Source organism: Tricharina praecox (assembly GCF_024521635.1).
Source record: "Tricharina praecox strain CBS 144465 chromosome Unknown BZA05scaffold_1, whole genome shotgun sequence".
Classification (NCBI taxonomy): domain Eukaryota; kingdom Fungi; phylum Ascomycota; class Pezizomycetes; order Pezizales; family Pyronemataceae; genus Tricharina; species Tricharina praecox.
Window position 1 is genome coordinate 943503 of NW_026250403.1, and position 14884 is coordinate 958386.

Below are 14884 nucleotides of genomic sequence, written 5' to 3' on the forward strand. Positions count from 1 at the left end.
ATGAGTGGGATCTTCCGGATAAGTGCGTACCATCCAGCAAACCGAGTTGTGGCCCGATGCAGCACCGGGAGGTCAGGTGTGAATATCTGGTCAGGGGATATGGATGCGTCCGGATCGTGTCTCCTTCTCTTTTATTCGGGATAAATTCTTTTCGGCAGTCATTTTTTTATTTTTTTGCTTGTCCCTCTCCCGGATTCTCGTACCAAGAGGCGGCTGGAGTGGATGTGATGAGTTAGAGGATTGGGGATTGGACTGAAGGAGGGAGCGCTGAGCGGGAGTGGCTTCTCCGGGTGTGGGGTTGGGTTGGGTTGGGTTGGTTTTAAGCAGCCACTGGATATCAGCCGAGTTGGTGGTTATCTCGGAGTTATTGCTGTTGGTACTTGGTGTTGTTGGCGAGACTGGGAGTCGGATTTCCCTTCTCTCGATAAGCACTTCTGGCACAAGGGATTTCCTCACGCACCTGATGATGGAGACACCGATGGCCATGTCTGTCAATCAAATCCCGATGCCTTGAACATCACGGCCGGCTCTCGTTTAATGTACTGCACATAACGCCCGCGTGCCTGGCTGTTCACCATCCTCCGCGGGTCTAGCTGCCTTGTCCAGAGTAAAGTGGAGAGGATAGAGTGCGAGAGTTGCTCTGCTCGCAGCCAACCACTGCCTTACCCCTCCTCCGCATCAAACCGATAGCTGCTACATACATCCATAACACCCACTGCGAACTGCTGGGTAGAGTATCTACCGTACTCTAGAGCGACGAGGACTCACAGTTGTTTTTCTTCCTGCCGCCTTCCTCCTTCTTCAGCCCCCTCCCCCGAAGAAATCATTCAAGCAATCCAAACCACCCCATTTCTCCCCTGCAGCTGTTCCAAACTTCGCATCGTTTCATAGTTGCCTTACACCCTCCCGACTGCAGCCTCCATCAGACTTTCGCTCTCTTCCAACCCCCACTCATCGAAAGGCCACGCACGCACTCACACAGCAAGCTCGGCCGACAATACATACTCAAAGGCAACACTCTCTACCCCTCCGTACACCCATACATACAACATACAGCACACCCGGACGTGCAACAGCAGTCTCTCTGTCGTTTCTCCTTCTTTGGCTTCGTCGGGTGGTGGGGTTTAGGTTACGTAGAATCAACCTCCACAGCCTCATCTGCAACGTCAAAACGGTTGGGCTGGGCAATAAACCACCACTCACCACCACCACTACCACCTCCACCACCTCCACCGCCACCGCACCTTCTACCTTCACTTTCCTCAGCAACGCTACGAGTATCATCACCGTCGAAAAGCGAAGCCCTCTTGTATTCCCGCACATTATAGCTCGACAGCTAGCTGCACGCCGCTATGCAGCAATCACCGACCATTAGTTGTCCGCTCAAGGTACGTACGTCATCGCGGGCCGAGCAGTCGGCCGCGACAGCGGTGTCTTGACTTTTCCCGACTACCCTCAAATTCCATCCGCACATGCATTCATCTCTCTCCCTTGCTACCTCCGTACTCCACTTTCCAGGCGGGGGCGACGGGAAGTGCCCTATGCGAGGCCGTGCGCGGTGTCGGAGTTTGAGCTTTCCGAATGCGGCTGACATGTGGTGGGGTAGACAACTACGGAGATCGACTGGGTGGCACCGCTCAAAACCTACATCGCGAAGACCTACGGCGATCCCGAGAAGTACAATGAGGAGTGCAACACGTTGAACCGGTTACGGCAGGATATGAGGGGCGCGGGAAAGGATTCATCGGCCGGGAGAGACCTGCTGTATCGCTACTATGGGCAGCTGGAGCTGCTGGATCTGAGGTTTCCGGTCGAGGAGAGGGGCGTTAGAGTCAGTTTTACATGGTGCGTGGATATCTTGGTTCCGGTTTGGCGGAGCGGAGGAATGGCCTGCTACTGTTCCGGTCTGCTGCGCGGATGTCAGTCGCAAGGGTGGAAGGTGTTAACGTTTTGGGCCGCCCGTTTAGGTACGATGCCTTCACACACAAACAGACCTCACAGTACTCCCTCGCCTTCGAAAAGGCGTCCATCATCTTCAACATCTCCGCCGTCCACTCATGTCATGCCGCAAACCAGAATCGTGCGGAGGAGCTCGGCGTGAGAACGGCGTACCACTCGTTCCAGGCCGCCGCGGGAATGTTCACGTATATAAACGAAAATTTCCTTCACGCACCGTCAACAGACCTTAGTAGAGAAACCGTAAAAACACTCATTAATATTAATCTGGCCCAGGCTCAGGAGGTGTTCTTGGAGAAGCAGATTGCGGATGGGAAGAAGAGCGCCATGCTGGCAAAGCTGGCTGCTCAGGCGGCGTTGCTTTATTCCCAGGCGGTCGAGGGCTTGCAGGAGACTTCGCTGAAGGGTGTGTTTGACAAGTCTTGGATGACGATGTGCTTGGTACGGTCGTTGCCGGTGTTTCGTGTGGGGGGTTTTGTTGCTAAGATTGTGACTACAGGCCAAGCAAGATTATATGGAATCCCTGGCGCACTTCCTGCAGGCGATAGCCGACTGTGATCATTCGAACTACGGATTAGCGATTTCTCGTCTCCAGCTCGCTGATGCACTCGGCAGAGAAGCGGTTCGCCAAGCGCAGATGTTCCCCGGAAACCCATCAGCCAACGCCAACCTCTCCCCCGAGACGGGCCCGGCATTGATCCAGATCACCAAGCGTCACCTCGGACTCGTCCACGAGAGGCTCGACGAATTGGTCAAAGACAATGACTTCATCTACCACCAGAACATCCCTTCGGAATCTGCCATCCCAAACATTCCCAAAATGCCGGCTGCCAAAGCGATCCCCGTGCAGGAGCTCTACCAGGGTCAGGATATCAGCCGGATCATTGGCCCGGATATCTTCCAGAAGATTGTGCCCATGAGCGTGACGGAGAGTGCTTCGCTGTACGATGAGGAAAAAGCGAAGCTCGTGCGCGCAGAGACGGAAAAGGTGGACCTGGCCAATGCGGAGATGGTTGCAGCGCTGGATTACCTCAAACTACCAGGCTCGTTGAAGCTCCTCAAGAACGGATTTGCGGATACCGTCGATGTGCCCGACGAGTTCAAGGACTGGTGTGCTGACATGGCAAGCAAGCCGGAGGGCCTGGAGCTGCGGTTCACGAATTTGAAAGCGAGTAAACGTAAGATCAAGGATATCCTAGAGGCATCATCAAAGAGCCTTGATCATGAAGAGAGCGTGTGCGAGAGGATGCGTGCAAAGTTCCAGGACGAGTGGACACAGCAACCATCCAGTCGACTCACTCAAACGCTCAGAGGTGACATCAGGAGCTACGGAGAAGCCATTGATGCGGCTGTGCAGAGCGATAACCAACTGTGGACACAATACAAGCTGGTCCAGAATGATATCATCGAAATGATCATTGCCGGCCAGAGCCCGGACGGTATGGCGGTGGAACAGCTGTGGGATAGCCGAGTGGCAAGGGCGAACCTTGATGCGGGCGGTAGCACTAGTGGGAATAATGGTCCTAGCTCAGAGTCACTGCTCGACGTGGATGATGGCGAAGGTGGTCCAAGTGTGATGGAGCAGATTGTACGGGTGGAGGATCTACTCAAGAAACTGAACTTGATCAAGAGGGAGCGTGCGCAGGTGCTGAAGGATTTAAAGGATATTGTGGGTGCATCTGATTCTTTCTTTGGAATGCTAGGACTGATTCACGTAGGTCCACAACGACGACATCTCCAACGTCCTAATCCTGAACAAAAAAGCTGTTCAGAACCATGAAAATGCGCTGTTCGCCAATGAGCTCGAAAAGTTCCGACCGCACCAGAACCGGCTGCTCCAGGCGGCCCACAAGCAGTCAGCGCTGATGAAGGACTTGACCGGTGCGTACGGGGACCTTCTCCAAGACAAGCGGATCCGGTCGGAACAGTCGAGATACGAGGCGCTCTCCCGCTCACGCAACGCGATACTATCGAAGTTCAAAAAGTCGTACCAAGCGTACCTCGATATCTGCAAAGGCCTTGATAAGGCACGGCAATTTTACTCCGAGATGACGGAGACCACCCAGAGTTTGGAAAAGAACGTGGAAACGTTCGTCAGCAATCGGCGCAGCGAGGGAGCCATGCTGTTGTCTCAAATCGAGAACCAAAAGGGCACGGACGCTGAATTACAGCAGAGGAGAATCAAGGATATGATGGAGAGAATGACGTTTGGGGGTGGAGGAAACTCTCCTGATCCGAATAGGCCGCCTGCCAATCACCATTCTGCCTTGCCCACACCGCACACCATGAGTCCTCCTACAACACCGCGATATCCTCCTCAACACCAGCAGTACCCAGTCCTCCACAACGCGCCGACGCCACCACCCCCGCCCCCGAGCAACCCTCCTGCATCCGCCGGCTTCGCCCCTGCTGGATTCGGCCAGTACCAGGTGCACCCCTCGCACAACACTGGCCGGCGAGAGTCTCATGGCCAACTTCCGGGTCTTGGCCAGCGCTCCGGATCCTATGCGACCCACCAATCAGCACTCCCATCCCCGGGCTTCGCGCCCCCCAACTCACAATACTACCAGGGCCACTACCAGCAACCCAATGCCTACTCCGCTCCGCCAACTGCATACCAAGCCCAACCTTACAACCCGAGCACATATGTCCCGCCGCCGCCGCCGCCGGGCCCACCGCCAGCTCGACAGACCTACGGTGCGCCGCTGCCGCAGACTACGTATCAGCCCACGCAGATGCCGCCGCCGCCGCCTGGTCAGCCAGGCACCGGTGATCCGTTCGCGGGTCTGTCGGGGTGGAAGTGATATTTTTTTCTTTCTTTCGGTTTTTGGTTTCTTGTCTTGTCTTGGGGGGGGGAAGGGGGGGGGGGGTAGAACGGATTGTACGTAGCAAGCTCGGAAAGTAAACATGGTTGGAAATGAGGGAAAGGGACCAAAGGGACGAAAGGGACGAAAGGATAGGATGGTTGAATGGAATGAATGGGACGGGATTGATTCCAACTGTGTGTTCCGTATTCTGCGGTTTGTGACGAGTGAGTGATGCTCGGCCGGAAGTGATATCGTGTTTTTTTGTCTCTCGGGTTAATGATTCGGTATGTATGATGTACGGTAGTTTCAGATGGGGCTGCGCACGCCAGGGATTAGGTAGCCCGACAGGCACCTGGATGCGCAGTGCACTTTGTATTATGTACACACTGAAGGCTACGAAGAGTTGTGTATTTTCGCCGACCATAAGCACAGATTCCAAGCCCTGGTTGTCTCTCCAGGGGTTATTGGTTGCCGGTAGAAGTCTGAGCTGTCATTCACATGATATCTACTCCCCGTAAATTTTCCAAGCCTACCTCCCAGATGTCATTAGTTGTCGCTACTCGTGCCAAGGTGATTAACACCCCCCCGGGTCGCTCGCAAGCTCGCAACCCAGGGCACTCCTACGGAGTGCCTGACATGTCAAGCAGGTATGACACGTGTACCATTTCTTCCCTCGTCCGCCGCAATCAACCCCCCTTTCACCACCACAACCACAACTAAATAATGCCACCAAAGCGGGAACTTGAAGTAGAGATCTATGAGTCTATTGAAACTCGGATTTAAGAGGCTATCGACGTTGTGGAGGCAAAAATAATCAATTATTTACACGAGCCTGCTCGAGAGCACCCCGCTCTCCCTTTTCACCACCACAACCACAATTAAATAATGCTACCAAAGCGGAAACTTGAAGTAGAGCTTCATGAGTCTATTAAGACTCGGATTCAAAAGGCTATCGACGTTGTGGAGGCAAAAACAATCAATTATTTACACGAGCCCTCCCGCGAGCAGCGCGCACACCAGCACCAGCAGGCTTCTTCGTTTGCGCTTAGTCATTCGCACGCGCGAGGATCGAATTCGCACAGCTCGTAACCATCTTCTTGCGAGCACACTTCCTAATCGTATCCAAGAGATCTAGATAGAGGCAAATTGTAAGTTCCTGATCTCCTGAAAGCTTTTTATTACTTCCTGTTCGGTCACTCTTCGATTGTTGACCGTTCCATCTCGCTCGTAGTCTTTGTGGTGGAAGTTCGAACTCCCGAGCAGCAGCAGCAGCAGGAGGTTTTGTTTTTCTTCCCCTTTCTCCTCCACAACGTCGATAGCTTCTTGAATCTGAGTCCTAATAGACTCACAGAGCTCTAATTCAAATTCCTGCTTTGATAGAATTAAACAATTGTGGTTGTGGTAGTGAAAAGGGGGAGCGGGGTGCTCTTGAGCGGGGTGCTCTCGAGCAGGCTTGTGTAAATAATTGATTGTTTTTGCCTCCACAACGTCCATAGCCTTTTGAATCCGAGTCTCAATAAACTCATAGATCTCTACTTCCAGCTCCCGCTTTGGTGGCATTGTTTAGTTGTGGTTGTGGTGGTGAAAGGGGTAGTGTTAACCACCTTGGCACAAGTAGAAGTCTGAGCTATCATTCACATCATACTCCCAGTCAGTTTTCCAAGCCTACCTCCCAGAGGTCATTGATTGTCGCCAGAAGTGCGAGCTATCATTCCCATGATACTCCCATTCAGTTTTCCAAGCCACCAAGTCGAGGACTACGCTTGACCTAGGTATGGCCATTCATGTTCATCGCCGCGATGTTAACACAAGCCATCCACCTCTATCGAGGGCGGCGAAAGTTCCCCGTTTGCAAGTTGTAAGATGTAGGCCGAGTGAGCCCGGCGGTCTACCTTACACTTTACGGTACATACGAGAGATATGGCATCGACACGAACAATGCAGCTGCTGTACTACTACCGGTACTGGTACCGGTATCGATACCGATGCTGTGCACTGCAACTTGGAACGAACATCCGGTCCCATAGATGGTAAAGATGGTGATAATGAAAGCACTGTATGCATACATGCATATAGCAGAGTACTCGTACATACTTGAGCAACACAACCAAGCCTCCGCCAACCGGAGCGACGACATCCTTGCGGACGATCACGAGGCTATGCCTTCCTTCATTCGCCCTCTATTCTTCCAGAACGCCTCGCCCTAAACCTTGGCGTACACACACGAGATCGACGCTGTGGTTGTGGGCCAAAATTTCTGGGTCGGCCTTACGCTAACTGCAGGTAACTATCCGCCGTATACATTGCAAGGGGTGGGGGGACGGGGGGATGTGCATGCCGGTGTTGCTTGTTTTTCTTTTTTTGCCTGTGCCCGGGCGGATTCGCTGGATTCGGTCAATATCTTCGTCGTCGAAGACGGGATAGAGATAGAGATATTGATGGGGTGCTGGAGGGATGGATGGACGAGGCTCCGTGATGGGTCGGGGTTACGTAAATCCGCAGCAGAAGCAACGGCAACGGCTCCATGCTAGATAGTCAAGTGCACCTCCGGAATTCTCAGCACGTTGAGCCTCGAGGCAGACCGCATACCATACATACCTCCTACCTGGTATTCAGGTAGTCGACTGCGCTCGTGCGAGACCAGGGTTGCACTACCTACGCATTATTCCTTTCTGGCTGTACCACCATGAGTCCTACGCACGTACGCACGGTATACGAGACCAGTACCTAACTATGTTTCGTTTCGTGGAGATCTCGGGGCTCGGAAGTAGCAGTGGGAGTTTGAGGCCGTGTTGGAAGGCGTACTCCAGCCTCAGGGCGGAAGTATCTACATGGTGGGGAGGTGGGCGGGTGATAAATATCCATCCTCCCCCTCCTCCTCAGCACCCAGTACTTCCCCTCGGCATCAGTCACAACAGCAGCAATATCAATCATCACTAGCTCTTACCCTTCCCCATACATACACACAACCCCCCAATCCACACCAACAAGCAAGCAAGCAAAGCATGTGTTTCGGCTCCCGCTCCCGCCCGCCCGCCTCACCCAGCAGCGAGCCCTTACCGCGGCAGCAGCCGACCAAGCCGCCGAAGCCTCCCAAGGTGAAAACCGCAAAGGCGTACCCATCCTCGTAAGCACTACACTTCCCTTCCCCTTCTTCTTCTTCCATTACTGACATGCGTGAAGACGTACTAGTGGCACCAGGGCTTGGGGCGGCGGCGGTGGTGGAGGAGGTGGTGGAGGGTGCGGTGGTGGTGGCGGCGGTGGCGGTGGGTGTTGAGATTCAAGGAGTACAAATTGGTGGTGGTGGAGGGAGGAGAAATGGGAGCTGGTGAAGGCGGTCTGGAGGGAACGCGCGGTAATCGGGTGTTTGTGTGAAGCGTATGTGGTGCATTTGTTGCTGCGGAGCGGGGGTGTGGGGAGTGGGGGGTTGTGATCGTTATATATTCTGAAGTTACAACGGCTGTTGGCTTGCAACGACTGGTTCGTGATGTGATATCGCTGTAGACAGTATGGACACTCAAGCTGATATGTAGCCATGATCCAAACCTACGAAAATCTGGATATCGGGGGGGGGGGGGGGGGGGGGGGGGGCGGGGGGAAGTGGCATCCTTCATTCCCTCTTGGAATCCCGATTCACCACTCATCTCCAATCCTGACCCTTATCTTCGCCTTAGCAATCATCATTGCCACTAGTTATCGCTATTGTCGTTCGCCAACACTCGTCCCCACTCTCCTAAGAACGTAGTACTCGTCCCCAACCTGTCATCCAGCCAACGAACAATTCACTTCTTCTTGTCCCTCTTCTTATCCCCCATTCCATCTTTCTCTTCTTGCCGACTGGAGCGGTAGCAACGGGTGGCGGACGAGGCTTGCGATTGAAACATGCTTTTGTTTTTTCCTTGAGATTGAATAGCACTGTCATAATCTCACGAACTTCCGTGTACCGCGTCACCTCCGCGGACCAGGTCATGAACGATCACTCGCTATGTCGAGACACTTCCGTTATCCGTTCTCACACGGAGGTGCCGAGCGGCGGCGTGGGGCCTCTATCCGAGGCATCCCCGAGCCTTCCTGTATATATACCTTTCCTTCTGCCGTGTCTGATACTCAATACACTATCTCGCGATACCACTTTTCTTGACAAGCACTTCCAGCTCGAACCGAGTGATGTCCGTGATTCGGAGCGCCAAGCCGGGTCGGGACCTGGTAGAGGTTGGCTCGTGCTTGGAACCGCAACTTCGGGTGTCCCGCAAACGAAACAACTACTTGCGCGAGCTATTCATCAACATTGACGCGTCATACGCCGCCAACAGAGGGCATTCTCTTGTCTATGATACCCTCGGTGCGGAACTGGCGAGGGTGAACGTGAACATGCATCAGATCCCAGCAGCGGTACCCACGACATCCAAGATGCCGAGGTCCTGGTACGGCTGCTGAGACATCCGCCTGCTATGTATAAGGCGACACCCGACTCGCTATATGGGCTCGCTTCATTCCCCCGCAAAAACGCATATCGATCTGGAAACTATGGCCGAAGCAGCTGGATTCACATACCCTCCCACGCCTGTCGCCTGGCTCACGCGCGACCTGTTGGTGTTCGCCAACAGCATCGGCATCGAGAAGGACGAGCTCCAGTTCCTCTATGTACCGTGCCTCTCTCGCTCCTTCGCGCCCATCTTCGCACACGCTGAGGCTAATACTCTGTGCAGGAGCTGCATCCTGACTTCGCCGCCTTCCCCACGTATCCGATCATCCTCCCGTTCAAGCGCACGGACCAGGAGGTCATCGACTTCTACAAGTGGAGCGCGGGCGGGCCGGCAATCCCCGGAGTGCCGAAGCTGGATCCCCGCAGGATCGTCGACGGCCAGCGACATATCACCATCCTAAAGAATATCCCGCCGACATCTGCCGGAAAGGAGTTCGAGCTCCGTGCGAAGGTCGTCGGTGTGTACGACAAAGGCAAGGCCGGAACCGTGACCGAGGTCGAGAGCGAGCTGGTCGAGAAGAGCTCCGGAGAGGTGTACACACGCATCGTGAGCTCGTCTTTCGCTGTTGGCCAGGGCGGCTGGGGCGGTCCTAAAGGTTCGTTGAGCTTGCACTTGCACGTTATCCCGGCGTTGGACCGAGCTGACTGCGAGCAGGACCAAAGACGGTGAATTATCCTCCCCCCGAGGGAAAGAGACCGGACGCAAGCTTTTCGCAAGCCACCAGCCCCTCACAAGCCCTGCTATACCGTATCAATGGTGACTACAATCCGCTTCATGCCGATCCTACCATCGGCACAAAGATGGGATTCCCGGGCGCCATCTTGCACGGCCTGTGCACATGGAACATCGCCGCGCATGCGGTGCTAAAAACCTTCGGTGCCTCTGAAGCAGGCCGCCTGAAGTCGTTCCAGGCACGCTTTGCGTCGCCGGTAATGCCCGGCGACAAGCTGATCGTCGATATGTGGATCACCGGCAACAAGGAGGCGGATGGAAGTGAAGAGGTGATCTTTGTGACACGAGTGGACGGTGGGAAGGTGGTATTGTCGAACGGACGAGCGCTGCTGTCCAAGGTTGAAAAGTCTGTTGGAAGCAAGTTGTGAGTTTTTTGCACGAAGCGACCGCGTGAATACATTACCTGTATGTACTCTACTTGATATGCCGAAGATTGCCGGAGGAGGGGAGGGAAGAACCTCAACGGAATCATCAGGAATTCGAGTGCTTTTTTTCCTTTGAGTCTTTTTTTCATGAAAAGTACTCTTGCTGTTCCTCCGGCACGCAACAACCGTGTGCACCGTGATTCGCTTGGTTCGTCTGATTGGCGATAAGCTATTTGTTTACTCTGCTTCTACATATCACGGAACGGGGCGAGCAGGCCCGGTTGTGCTTGCTTATATGCTTAATCTCCATTCGTCTAGACTGCGGACATGGCCTAGAAGTGGTGCGGTCCCGTAGAGTGCTCTAGCATAGAGTAGCATCTAAAGCATCGCGAGCTTCCGGCGCCTTCGCACAGCTTCTAAGGACCTCCGAATCCATTCGACGTGTCCATTCCCTCATGTACGGCAATCAACCGTCAAGGCGATAAAGCGATGGCACCACTGGGAAAAGAAAACGCCGCAGATGATTTTCTCGTTTCTTCTTTTCTTTTCGATGGTTCTTGATGGGATGGACAAACAAACCATGACAGCTGCAGGCATTTTTGTTCCTGCCCCTCGTTTGGCCCCCCGCCAAGATGAGAGCCATCCCCCTCCCCACCCGCGTCATTATTATCGAAACAACTCACAGCTTCAATTTGCACTCGCGCACCAAGCGGGCAAAGCTGGCAGACTATCATCATGCTACGTACCGGCAATATCGTAATGAGCTACCCCTCACTAGCAGCACCCACTGCCACCTCCCCACGGGCCTCCTCTTGGTCCCCCTTCCCCTCTCCTGCTTGTAAAAGATAGCTAGGGAAAGAAGTACTATATAGATATACCTTCTTCTTCTCCATCATCCGTTCCCATCAAACCATCCCCTATCATCTCTGCTCTCATCGAACCGAGTTCTCTGATACCCCACAGCGTCGTTGAATTTGACTTGATTCCGTCATGAGTGTCTCCACCGTTTCCACCAAGCCCTACGGTATGTTGAGCTCTTGGAAGCGCACCACGTTTCTCGCGAGGTTGTGCTTGCGTGTCGTGAAAGCTTGAAGCTAATTGATCCCTTGCAGATGGCCAGAAGCCTGGAACGTGAGTTTCCGAAGCCTCAATCGGCACCACCGCCGCCCATTGAATCGATGGAATCGTGATATTTGATACTGACGATGGTTGTCATCTAGCTCTGGTCTCCGCAAGAAGGTCGTCGTCTTTCAGCAGAAGAACTACACCGAGAACTTTGTTGCAGCGCTGCTCCAGTCCATCCCCGAGGGACCCCAGGACTCCTTCCTCGTCATTGGTGGTGACGGCCGTTACTACAACCCCGAGGTCGTCCAGATCATCGCCAAAGTCGGAAGCGCATACGGCGTCAAGAAGATTCTCGTCGGCCAGAACGGAATTCTCAGCACACCTGCTGCCAGTCACATCATCCGCAAGAGGGGAGCTACCGGAGGAATCCTGCTGACCGCCTCCCACAACCCCGGTGGTAAGCTGCACACCGTGTAGATGATTCTTGCAAGAGTAGAAGCTTATGTGGAATAAAATAGGTCCCAAGGAGGACTTCGGAATCAAGTACAATCTTGCCAATGGCGCGCCCGCACCCGAGAAGGTCACCAACAAGATGCACGAGTTGGCATCTGCCATCACAGAATACAAGATTGCCGATATCCCCGACGTATGCGATCTTTCTCGGAACTTACTCTAGTAGATGCCGAAACTAACACACACACTCTCTCTTAGATTGACATCACTACAATTGGCACCAAGACATACGGCTCCCTGGAGGTCGAGATCATCGACAGCGTGTCCGACTACGTCGACTACATGAAGGAGATCTTCGACTTCGACCTGATCAAGAGCTTCTTCAAGGCCAACCCCAACTTCAAGGTTCTTTTCGACGGTCTGAGCGGTGTCACTGGACCCTACGGTATCCGCATTTTCCAGAAGGAGCTCGAGCTTCCCGAGTCCTCCACCCAGAACTGTGTCTCCCTCCCCGACTTTGGCGGTGGACACCCTGACCCCAACCTCATCTACGCACACTCCCTTGTCGCGGCTGTCGACAAGGACGGTATCCAGTTCGGGGCTGCCAGTGATGGAGACGGTGACCGAAACATGATCTACGGTGCTAACGCCTTCGTCTCGCCCGGAGATTCGCTTGCCATCATTGCCCACCATGCCGACAAGATCCCCTACTTCAAGAAGAACGGTGTCTACGGGCTCGCCAGGAGTATGCCTACCTCGGGAGCCGTTGACCTGGTTGCCAAGAAGAAGGGCCTCGACTGCTACGAGGTTCCTACCGGATGGAAGTTCTTCTGCAACTTGTTCGACAGCAACAAGCTGAGCATCTGTGGTGAGGAGAGTTTCGGTACTGGTAGCAACCACATCAGAGAGAAGGACGGATGCTGGGCCGTCGTTGCCTGGTTGAACATCATGGCCGCCATGGGCAAGGAGAAGCCCGACGAAGAGCCGAGCATTGCGAACATCCAGTTGGATTTCTGGAAGGAGTATGGACGTACGTATTCATCCGCTCTCCGACCAGCTAAACGTCTCCAGTTACTAACATCTTTCTCCACAGGCACTTTCTTCACCCGTTTCGACTTTGAGAATGTCAGCTCGGAAGGTGCCCAGAAGCTCACCGCCGAGCTCGCCGCCAACATCGGCAAGAGCGGGTTCATCGGCAGCGAGATCGCTGGCCGCAAGGTGACCGATGCCGGTGACTTCGAATACACCGACCCCATCGACGGCAGCGTAGCCAAGAACCAGGGTCTGTACGTCAAGTTCGACGACGGCAGCCGCTTCGTTGTGCGTCTGTCCGGCACCGGCAGTTCAGGTGCCACCATCCGCTTGTACATCGAGAAGCACACTTCAGTAAGCCACCCACCCCTCTATATCCTCCACCCTTCTGTCACTTGATACCTAACGTTCCATAGGATGAGAGTGTATACACGCAGGATGCCCAGGTCTACCTGAAGGACAACATCAAGCTCGCCCTGGACTTCCTGAAGTTCCAGGAACACATCGGCCGTGAGGAGCCTGATGTCAGGACGTAAATAGCTAGTGGTCTTTTTTCTTGGTTTTTTTTTCTGCTTGAGGGGGAGTTTGTTTCATTATCATTTTTCATTTTGTGTATCAGAACCTGATGGCGGGGGCACTGTTTTTTTTTTACTACCTATCTGCGTGGCACAAAAGCCATTGGTTGAAGAAGGTGGGAATGCCGTAGTAGCGGAGGAGGATCTTGCTATCAGAAACCAAAATCAAGATTTCCAACCGACCGTTTCACTTACACGAAGAGTAGATTCGTTCGTCGTAAAGTAGGTCATAGTTCGAAGTCTATTCTAAGGTCTTTTCCAAAGGTCTACCCCACATCGGCATCGGTATCGACAACCCATGAGCCGTGTCGACGGCCGGGGCCGCCGACTTCCACCACCACTACCACCTCCGAGCGTGCGGCAGCAGCAGCAGATCTCAGACTTGCTCGTGATAAACTATCAGAGCTACCGCGCAAACTGGCCGGCCAGCTGCAGCCCCAGCCCCACGACCGCTATGTGACAGCTCCGGAGGGGGAGGCCCTTCCAACAACCAGCCCGGAGGTTGGTGAGAACCAGACTCCTCCAGAAGAAGACTCTGGTGGTGGTGGTGGTGGTGGTGGTGGAGCCGCCCACCACCAGTCGGCCCCACTCCCTCCCGCCGCCGCCGCGCCCAGTGGGGGTAATACTGCGCCTCGACCCGCAGCCACCGCGAGATCCGAAGACGGGCGCCGATATTCACTGGACGAGGTTCTGGAGCGGCTAGAACGAATGGGCTTCCTGGCAGAATATCGGCCCAGACAGGCGGTCCTTCGCGCTTTCGACGAGAGCGTGCTGTGCGGCGGTGACTCGCGAGGAACGTTTGGAGCTGGCTATGGATCCCAATATATGTCTGCGGGAAAGTTAGGGAATGTTGGGGAACGCAGCGCTTAGGAAGAGGAAGGGGTTTCGCTCGTAGTGAAAAGGGAGGCCCTCCGGCCCCGGATATGTGTACTGGTAGAAGCGTTTGGCGATGGAAACGATGGATGGGACTGCACGACCGGCTGTGTTATTTTCCTTCCCGCTGCTTTGGGGGAATACCTGGTTTATGATATTGTACCATATCGTGATGTCACCGTGTCTTGCCTTCTTGTTTTCTTTTGTTTACGTACTACCTACAAGGTTGCGGCAGCGGTGTCTCACTAGAGTTAGATACTCTCCATAGCTTCGCTGGAACGTATGGCCGTCCGTAAGCGGCTTCTGGTCTGTCCTTGGCTTGGCTTCTCTCAACCGACTTTCATTTCCCAAGTACGATAAGTCAGATAAGTTGCTTGCTTGCTTGCGCCATCCCACCTACCATCCCGGATACAGCCATAGACAGACAGACCACCTTACAAGTTCCGTTCAGTTCACCATTACATACCATCTCTTTCAAGCTATCGCAACGAAAACACAAACAAACTCTACTCCTCGATCCCATACATACACGATTGTGC

At 54.0% G+C, this 14884-nt stretch overlaps 4 protein-coding genes across 4 annotated transcripts; 3 read left to right on the top strand and 1 right to left on the bottom strand.

The window, feature by feature from the left end:
• The first annotated feature begins 1629 nt into the window (after positions 1-1629).
• BZA05DRAFT_8887 (BRO1-like domain-containing protein) lies at positions 1630-4907 on the top strand. The gene is made up of 4 exons (XM_051488756.1): positions 1630-1845; positions 1968-2397; positions 2456-3625; positions 3675-4907. The coding sequence occupies exons 1-4, from the start codon at positions 1721-1723 to the stop codon at positions 4758-4760; spliced, it is 2811 nt and encodes a 936-aa protein (XP_051344212.1). The 5' UTR covers positions 1630-1720; the 3' UTR covers positions 4761-4907.
• A 2376-nt stretch (positions 4908-7283) lies between these two features.
• BZA05DRAFT_381910 (uncharacterized protein) lies at positions 7284-8322 on the bottom strand (the record flags this gene model as incomplete). Its single annotated transcript, XM_051482052.1, has 4 exons — positions 7947-8322; positions 7491-7890; positions 7362-7439; positions 7284-7308 (listed from the first exon to the last, which is right to left on the bottom strand). Coding segments are annotated over exons 1-2 (551 nt in total), but the record flags the coding sequence as incomplete, so codon positions are not given.
• Positions 8323-9011: 689 nt separating this feature from the next.
• BZA05DRAFT_381914 (putative peroxisomal dehydratase) lies at positions 9012-10943 on the top strand. Its single transcript, XM_051482053.1, has 4 exons — positions 9012-9407; positions 9473-9839; positions 9899-10330; positions 10386-10943. The coding sequence occupies exons 1-4, from the start codon at positions 9243-9245 to the stop codon at positions 10481-10483; spliced, it is 1062 nt and encodes a 353-aa protein (XP_051344214.1). The 5' UTR covers positions 9012-9242; the 3' UTR covers positions 10484-10943.
• Positions 10944-10980: 37 nt separating this feature from the next.
• On the top strand, positions 10981-13681 carry BZA05DRAFT_381917 (uncharacterized protein). The gene is made up of 7 exons (XM_051482054.1): positions 10981-11371; positions 11460-11478; positions 11568-11869; positions 11931-12058; positions 12124-12895; positions 12959-13251; positions 13314-13681. The coding sequence occupies exons 1-7, from the start codon at positions 11338-11340 to the stop codon at positions 13431-13433; spliced, it is 1668 nt and encodes a 555-aa protein (XP_051344215.1). The 5' UTR covers positions 10981-11337; the 3' UTR covers positions 13434-13681.
• Positions 13682-14884: the final 1203 nt, after the last annotated feature.